At 40.0% G+C, this 8,911-nt stretch overlaps 1 protein-coding gene across 1 annotated transcript; it reads left to right on the top strand.

The window, feature by feature from the left end:
• Positions 1–1,870: 1,870 nt before the first annotated feature.
• Positions 1,871–8,082, top strand: dlx4b (distal-less homeobox 4b). The gene is made up of 3 exons (XM_076298891.1): positions 1,871–2,464; positions 3,816–4,012; positions 7,167–8,082. Exons 1-3 carry the CDS (start codon positions 2,140–2,142, stop codon positions 7,434–7,436), a joined length of 792 nt encoding a protein of 263 aa, XP_076155006.1. The 5' UTR covers positions 1,871–2,139; the 3' UTR covers positions 7,437–8,082.
• The last annotated feature ends 829 nt before the right edge of the window (positions 8,083–8,911 follow it).

Below are 8,911 nucleotides of genomic sequence, written 5' to 3'. Positions count from 1 at the left end.
AGGCCTGGTATCCAAATCAAATAGTAGTAGACAGTTGGTAAGACTGCAGTAGGCCTATAAACCAATGTTAAAGACAAAAAAAAACGAAAATGGTCCTTATGAAAATATATAATATTAAATGTAAACAACGCACATTTTAGAATGGCGTGATAGTCGAGAGGTCAAAGGGTTACACCTGAGTGGATCTGGCACGCGATGAAGGCGCACTGTCGCGATTCGCAACACGTCATCCACTTGCCCTTATTACACTGGTTATTCACAGTTGTGCAACAGCAACGCTTTCATCTTCTAATTGATTGTGTCAAAATTGAGGCCGTCTCGCAGAGACGAGCTTGGTGCTGGATTTATGACTATACCTTAGCTGTCAACACACCCACGCACTCTAACAAGGTGCCATATTTTCTCAGCGAGGTTTATGCCATTCTTCATATGTATTAGACAGGCCCAAATTGATGCAAGTTATATAGTAACGATCCGTAATGTGTGACTCCATATATTATTTGAATTGCAAATATACCACACATAGCCTACACGTGTAGGTCACACACTGGATATTTTTGTATTCAGGCCTAGGCATATTTGCCTCTCTATTCGATAGTCGGACGCAGTAGCCTAGGCTACATATACGACCACATCATCAAATTAACGTTTTCAGAACCAGGCCTTCTAATCAGAACGTAATTTTAAAAACGAAAAAAAAAGTAAATATTTATGAGGAGGCAAACCTGAGATCGACTGCTGAGAACATCTTCTGGTCCGCCTTTTATTTTCCAAGGGATGGTTGGCACGCTCCTCTTTCTGTGAAGCTGAACCTGGCGCCATACACATAATTACAAAAGAAGCTGTCATGTATTCAAAGGGCTGTCAGAGTGAAAGTTATGTGTTGAACGGGACATAAACAGTTTCGCCCGAGGCCAGAATCGCCAGATTTCATCCATAGTGTTCCTCTGTTTACTGAATCCGTCCATTCAACCGTTTTAGAAAGGACTTAGCTGCTGTATTTGTGAATCTCCCCTATGAATGAAAATATATTTTAATTATATGATAGGCATAGGCCCTATAGGCTTAACACATAGGGCTATGCAGCTCTAAAAGTAGGCATTGATTGATCATCATTTCTGATTTAGAGACACAGGATTTTGGTTTAAATATTGTAAAATGGGCATCAACATTTTTAGGGTAGATAAGACAAAACGATTATGAATCATTGAGGCTAATGGGTTGCTCGCATCTGCTCTGGAGAACATAAAACAGTTCCGTTTCCGTCATAATTTTATTGTTGTAAATTATTGTGGCTGTTCCATATGTTTTACTGATATGTTTATTTAGGCTATATTGTGAATTTCTGCAGGTAAACTACAAAGCGTTGGTAAATATTAAGAATTAAAATAGCTTTCCCTTCATCCATTTATGTTTAAATGTTTTAATGTGTGCATTTTAATGAATGATTTGAATCGTTTAAATTATTTCAACACAAAGCCAAGTGTAAGCTCTTTAGAATAATAGGCCTACTTTACCTAAAAACTACATCAGACAATCTAGTATAATAGAGTGTGTGTTTCAGAAATAGGCTAGGCCTATATATTTACAACAAACTGTGACATTAATATTTATATTAGATTAGTGTTCTGATTTAGGCCATTATAGATTTCAGGCAGATATTAAATGTGTTTGGTCTTTTTTTATGACCTTATTTTGTCTATAATTATTTTATTTACACAGGCGGGCAACTCACCAATATCAATATGAAGCCGCTTTCAATAACATATGTTAATGAACTTAATTAGGCTTTCCCCTGGGTCTTGTGACATAGTAGGTCTGTGAAACCAATCAGCGAGCGCGCTGTTAGAGCGCGCTGTGTTGGAGACACACCAGGTCAGAGTGCGCGAGCTACTTTCAATATTTTGAAGTTAACCAATATTTCACGGAGCGTATCCCTTTAACTCGCCCCGTGAATCCACAAAGAACTCCAAAATATCCACGGGAAATACTTCATACCGGTGTGGATACCTGTAGCCGTTGTACGATCTTGTGATAAAGTATCTCTTCGAGATGGATCCGGTTCAAATTAGCTCTCGCTAGTGGTGAACACTCGATGCAGCTCTCCTGAACCTGTCGGTTTTATGGACTTCACTATTAATGATGTCTATGAGCTTCATGCCTGATAGTTTCAATGCGCCAGATCCGTCCAAGTCAGCGTTTTTAGAGTTTGGTCACGGACTCCCCACGCACCAGGCGCAGCACTCGCCCGGACTATCGCACAATATTTATCCTGTTCACGGGTTGCAGCCAGGCGGACACCTGCAGCACGATGCTCCTTTCCAATCTGCCGCCTACTCTTATGGTCGATCACTGGGTTACGCTTATCCCGGCTCGGTGAGCTCGCATACCCCGAATGCGTACGTGCCATATCAGCACAGCAACCAAAACAGCACATTGACCCATGCGAAAGTGGAAGAGCCCGGTAAGTCTTTGAAATGCCACCGTCATCTTGCTGTTAATCGGAACAATTATCAATAGGAACGCGCAGGCAAATACAACTTATACCATTCTTATACATTAGTTGTAGGCTAAGCACTAGTGGTGTACTACATGCTGTTTTTTTGTTGCTTGTCGGTTATAACGCTGTAGTTATTTCCTCAAAATGAAGGTTTGAAACGGTGGTTTTGCTTGGTGTTTATAATGACCAGTGTGTTGGCGAGATTTAAAGGTTTCCATAAACCCAGAAACCAAGGGTACACACACAGCAAGTGCTTTCATAATGCTTTCAAAAAGATTTTGAGAAGAAAAAAACATGTGGACTGAAACGAAATTTACTTAGCCTACAACAAATGCATGCTCATTTATTACAAACTCAACATAAGGATAAGGAACTGACATTGACATTATTTGGTGTTTTCTCAATTTTTTCTCCAATGCCAGAACCAGTATGTTGGGCCCACATTGACCGGTGATAGTGTAGTTGTATACCTGTGTAATAACCTTGAATGAGAAGATGTTTTTAGATTCTATATTGTTTGCTACCATACCTTGCATAAGCTTTGCCTGCGTGACATAGCTTGTTCCAATTAAATTGTACGGGTCAAAGTGGACCAACATAGGCCACATGATGGATTTGATACACGTGTTTATATATTACATATATTAAATAAAATATAGTGAAATGACTGTTTTTATTTGTAGTGGTCTATAACAATTGTAATCTATCCGTAGGCCTACACTGTAATTTGTACAACATAGCCTACTTTGTATAATACCACAACCACATTTAATACAAACAGGCTAATAAAAGCCTAATAATAATAATAATAATAATAATAATATTCTAATGATAACATTAGACTGATGTTACAATTGTGATAGCAGGCCTAGACCATATGCCAAATCTCAAAGACAGGGAAAATACTGAATATTAAAGAATGGTGCATTTTATTAACAAAACCTTTGATAAAGACTGCCATGAACTTATAGAACTTATAGACATAGCCTTATTATAGCCTTTAGTTAGCATACACTGTTCCGTGTGTTAGGCCTTATGGATGGTTATGGTAGTACATTTCAAGTTAGGCTACTGGAGGACACGTTTTAACTGATCGGAACATTAGCCGAGCTTTTCTAATAAATCCCCCTTTATCTTCTCGTGGTGGCTTCTTGCAGGTCTACGCTATATATCATGATCGGCAGTCAAATGCTGAGACTTAAAAATGATTTGTGGAACGTGTGCAGTCGCGAACTGATGGCCTCACATGACTGATTTGTATAGACTTGATTGAGGCCTAATTGTCGGCGTCTGTTTTTCTCACTCTCTGTTCAAGAGCGCCTCGACAAGTCGACGGTCATTGAAAACGGGGAGATTCGGCTGAACGGGAAAGGGAAGAAGATTCGCAAGCCGCGGACAATCTACTCGAGCCTCCAGCTCCAGGCGCTGCACCAGCGCTTCCAGCAGACCCAGTATCTCGCGCTGCCCGAGCGCGCTGACCTCGCGGCCAAATTAGGGCTCACGCAGACGCAGGTGAGCGATTAGACAATCTTACTAATGTTTACAGGAATGATTTTTATGAGATATTAAACTATGACCACCCTGGTTCACTCTCTGAAATGCGTACACTGTGATGGCTAGACTGCTGACTTTTCATTTTCAGAATTTTGTTATTCAGTATTACTTTTTTACAGCAACTTATTACACTTGGATTTGAAATAATTACAAGGTTACTCATCCACATGAAAAAAAACAACATTGGGGTTTTATTCTTACATATAAATTGGGATTTTGAGAAAAGGCACATGAAATCCCAATGAGCCTTGGTATTGCCAGGCCTCTTATAGCATTACACACACACACACACACACACACACACACAAACAAACACACACTCTCTCTTTAAAACGAATGTATTGTCCCTATCTGGACACAGGCATGCGTTAAAAAACAACACAAGTTGTTTTGTTTTCAACACATGTTGAAGAGTGTAGATACATGCAAGGCATATCCCTAAACACCTGTCTCATAAAACTCAGGTATCCATATTTGGTGTGTGTTCTCTCAGCACTAATTATTTTCCCATCATCCACCTGGACTTGGCACGCGCCATTAAGGAGAAGCTCTTGAGGTGGCCGCCTCTGTTTCTCCAGGACTTAAGCAGGGATCCGGAGGCCTGTGTTTTGATTGGTTAAGCCCCATGCACTTGAGTCCATATCCCCATGAACATCACCCAGTGGATGGGGAGGTTTTAACAAGCTTTATCATTCAAACATATAATGAGGTGCTATTGGTGTGTGTGTGTGTGTGTGTGTGTGTGTGTGTGTGTGTGTGTGTGTGTGTGTGTGTGTGTGCATATGGTCAAGTTGGGTCAGGTGTGATCCATGAGAGTTCATATAAACATCACACACACACACACACATACACACACACACACACACACACACACACACACACACACACACACACCTCTAATATCTTTTGTCTGAATGGATTGTCTTTGTCATTAGAAACCACTAATTCTTTGAAGGATATTCATATGAATATACCATGCAGACACATTATTAGAAACTCTGCACGTCTGCGCCCACACACACACACACACACACACACACACACACACACACACACACACACACACACACCTTGTGGCTCAACTTTTCTGAGATGATTTATGAAGCCTTAAATCCTGTTCCCTTTTCATCAATCAATTAAACTAATTTCAAAATCGGTATCATGCGGCGTGCTGTGGCGCAACAGGCTACAGCGCCCATATCATGTACGGGTCCAACAGGCTACAGCGCCCATATCATGTACGGGTCCAACAGGCTACAGCGCCCATATCATGTACGGGTCCAACAGGCTACAGCGCCCATATCATGTACGGGTCCTAGTGCCCACCAAGTCCCAGGTTCCAATCTGACCTGCGGTCATTTCCTGATCCCACCCCATCTCTCTCTCTCTCCCCCACTCGCTTCCTGACACTCTTTGCTGTCCTGTCAGAATAATGGCAAAAATATATAAAAAAAATAAAATAAATAAATAAATATACTTTAAAATATAAATAAATAAATAAAAAGGTGCCATGTACAAATAAAAAAAAATTGAATACATACATTTCTTCCATACGTTCTGTATGTCAGAAAAAGCCTTGTTAGGCCACCTTTGGGTGCACCCGCATACCATAACATCATCCCACTTATTGCATGTCCTGTCTACACAGTTCATTACACAACCCAGCAATGTCTTGTCTCTGATTCTATCTGCCATAACTGTGAACTCATCCAAAAGTCATGTTGCAGTGCTCGCGTGGGCTCTCATCCACGTAGCGTACATGTCGAGTGTCAGCGTCTCCACTTGTAAGCTTGCCTAAAAAGAATGAAGTCACACCGGCTTAGTCAACAGAGAAAAGTCTCTGGTGTTCTCTGGGCCTCTCAGTTCCTCTCGCCCAGAGCTTATACAACACCTAAAGAATAAATTAAATGGTGTGTTTTTAATCACTCCAAACATTATAAATGGCATAAACTAATCACATATTTGCGTTTAGATATTAGGATATTATAGATCCTATTAATCGACCCTGAAGATTAAACTTTGGCCTTTAGAACTGAAGGGGGAAATGTTATTGCCTCAGTCATCACTCTCTGAGGCTATGGAAAGTATTTGAGATGGGATTTTTGTGTAAAAAGACTTGCAAAGGGCAACCTTAGTAGATTACTTTCTGTGCCTGTGTGTGTGTGTGTGTGTGTGTGTGTGTGTGTGTGTGTGTGTGTGTGACACACGAAACTCTCTGTTACATAAACGACGGTTCTTCAGAAGGTCTCTCTGTTGCAGTTGTTCGTTTTCAGTCAACACGTCAGGTCACTAAGGCCATGCATGTGCCTTAGGTAATAGCTGGAGGTAATGGCGCCTTGGAACCAGACCATTAAAATGGCAACATCTTGTATTATGTTTCATAAAACCAAGGATTCAGTCATATAAATCCAGATCAAATATGAATAATGACAGTTATTCTGGACTTAATGATGTCAAGTCACTCAATCTCTGTTGCAGGGGCTTGGGCAGAGTGGGTGGTAGGGTTATGGGTATTTTGCGAGTCCTTATAAAGTTATGCTGTTATGCTGTAATCGGGCCTTCTTCTGAATCAGCGGAAAAATTATTTTAAATAGAAACCAAAGGAGACCTGACCCCATGTTTATAGCATTTTGCTCCTGGCAAAGACTTTGGGACTTCTATCTCTCTCTCTCTCTCTCTCTCTCTCTCTCTCTCTTGCTTGCTCTGTTTCTCACTGTGCAATTGTTGTTGTCATGCGTATGCATTGTTGCCCCATAAAAAGGATAATGGAGCATGTACATAATGAACTGCAGAAGTGTAGCCGTTCTCAAACAGCCTACACATAAACACACACACACACACACTCACACACACAGAGAGAGAGAAATTTGACCACTGTCATTTATAATCAGGCGTTTTGCTTTCCAGTATGTAATAGCTCAATTTTCTCTAGCTTTGAAGTCGCTGTCCAAGTCATGAAAATGGTTTTCTGCATATATCAAAGTGAGATTTTACAGTGTAGTTCTCATGTGGTCATGTGATAAATTGAATTCTTTGTTCATTGTCATCTGAAATTCAAGTTTTATTTCATTTGCATTAACATTTTCTTATTCCCCTCCTTCTTTTGTCAAAGGTGAAAATATGGTTTCAAAACAAGCGTTCAAAGTACAAGAAAATCATGAAGCACGGTTCCGTTGGACACGAGGGAGAGCACCTGCATACCACGCCGTCACTGTCTCCGTGCTCACCGGGATTACCCCAACTCTGGGAGGTGTCCATGGCCAATAAAACGGCACCTATGCACCCGGGTGCCTACATGAACAATTTTGCACACTGGTACCCCTCGCCGTCTCATCATCATCATCATCATTCGGAGAACGTGAACAGACCACCGATGATGTGACTGTACTTTTATCTCAGAGATTACGAGTTGTGGTCAACACGTATCCGGCCATTTTGAGTGTTTTTGTGTCTCTCTTACCTCTACAGTGTCCAACCCTCACTATAGTGGCAGTTGTCGATTGAGTTTTGCGTTGTAAATACATGCGTGATTGTTGTTGGTTGTTAAAAAAAAAAAAGATTGTGCTTTTGGACTCAAGGTTTACTCACTTCTTGCAATTCTGAATATTAAAATGTTCCAAATATTTGTTATCATTTAACAGTCTTTGAAACATTTTGAACGAAATTGCCCTCTTTGGTTATTGTAAAAGCCTCGAATAATCTACTGTGCAATCCCAGCCATAATGACAATAAACCACCTGCATTGCACACACACTGCATTTGACCTGACATCTATTGATAGATGACCGCATAGTCCACTAGAATGTCTCAGTGCATGTAAAAAAATACGTTTTGCCATATAACTACAGTATAGTTAGGCTATATATTAACATATTGCATAGCCTATCTTAGATATCCGATTTTGTGAACAAACTCACTGTCTAATAATTCCTCTTGGAATTAGGCTACCACATAGATTATTCCTGGCGTGTTGTTAGAAAATAAGAATATTAATATGCTAACATTTTTGTAATGAAGTAGGCCTGATATACTTTAATAAACATTATTGTTCATAATTTCCTAAATATGATATTATTCACCATCCAGGCCATTATTATTATTACAAAGTTAACCTGTACCCACACTATACTATTAGACGTGACGTGTTACTATTTAGTTATCAGTAAATGATTAGGCTACAATCACTGTTTTAACATCATGAGCGCACGATACAAAAACTCGCCTCAAAATAGTTTGACTTAAGATGGGGGATATTCTCGGTTAATTTACCACAGGCGTGAGCAAAATCTGGGTATTCATTTCCATGTATGCACATAAATAGGCCAAAAACAATTGACACTTCTCAATTAATTGTAGGGTGCAAACTATAGCCTAGGTATACATTTTTACTGTTAAAAACATATCACAGACCATAGTAAGATGAACGCTCTGAAAGAAAGCAAAATATACAGTTAAGCTATTGTTTGTACCTTGGTCATACATATGTATTTTAGGGATAACTGTTGTCTTGGACAAATTATTAACTATGACAACTTTCACTGGAAATTATTCCACGACGTTCCATCAAAAGAGAGACAGAGAGTAAATATCTATAGGCAGCTCAATGTACAATAATGAAACTTGAGTTCAGCGGGGTCTTTTTAAGTCTCTTTTAATGCGATAAAAGTGTTTTTTCCAGTGTCTGCACTGACAGGAGGCAGAACTGACTGCGGAGACATTTTTCATCTCGTGGTCTCTCGAGCCGCCTCTTTCCCCTTTCAGCTGGTGTGTTTGTTTATTTCTTTTATTTAGGGGAAAAGACGCATGTCGTGAGTAAGAGCGAGCCAGCAGTGCCAAATTTGTAACGGTATTTTCTTT

Source organism: Alosa pseudoharengus, unplaced genomic scaffold, assembly GCF_046254945.1.
Source record: "Alosa pseudoharengus isolate Yale_2024_CS ecotype anadromous, Long Island Sound unplaced genomic scaffold, YU_APseudo_1.1 YU_APseudo_1.1_scf_21, whole genome shotgun sequence".
NCBI classification, from domain to species: Eukaryota; Metazoa; Chordata; class Actinopteri; order Clupeiformes; family Clupeidae; genus Alosa; species Alosa pseudoharengus.
Note: the sequence above shows the minus strand (reverse complement) of the source record. Positions and strands in the feature narration are given on the sequence as shown.

What these genes read in the sequence shown, in the direction of transcription:
- dlx4b (XM_076298891.1), top strand. Translation starts at nt 2,140, where the DNA reads ATGATGTCTATGAGCTTCATGCCTGATAGTTTCAATGCGCCAGATCCG. An exon ending in TGCGAAAGTGGAAGAGCCCG is followed by an intron (nt 2,465 to 3,815) that starts GTAAGTCTTTGA and finishes TCTCTGTTCAAG; the next exon opens with AGCGCCTCGACAAGTCGACG. An exon ending in TAGGGCTCACGCAGACGCAG is followed by an intron (nt 4,013 to 7,166) that starts GTGAGCGATTAG and finishes CTTTTGTCAAAG; the next exon opens with GTGAAAATATGGTTTCAAAA.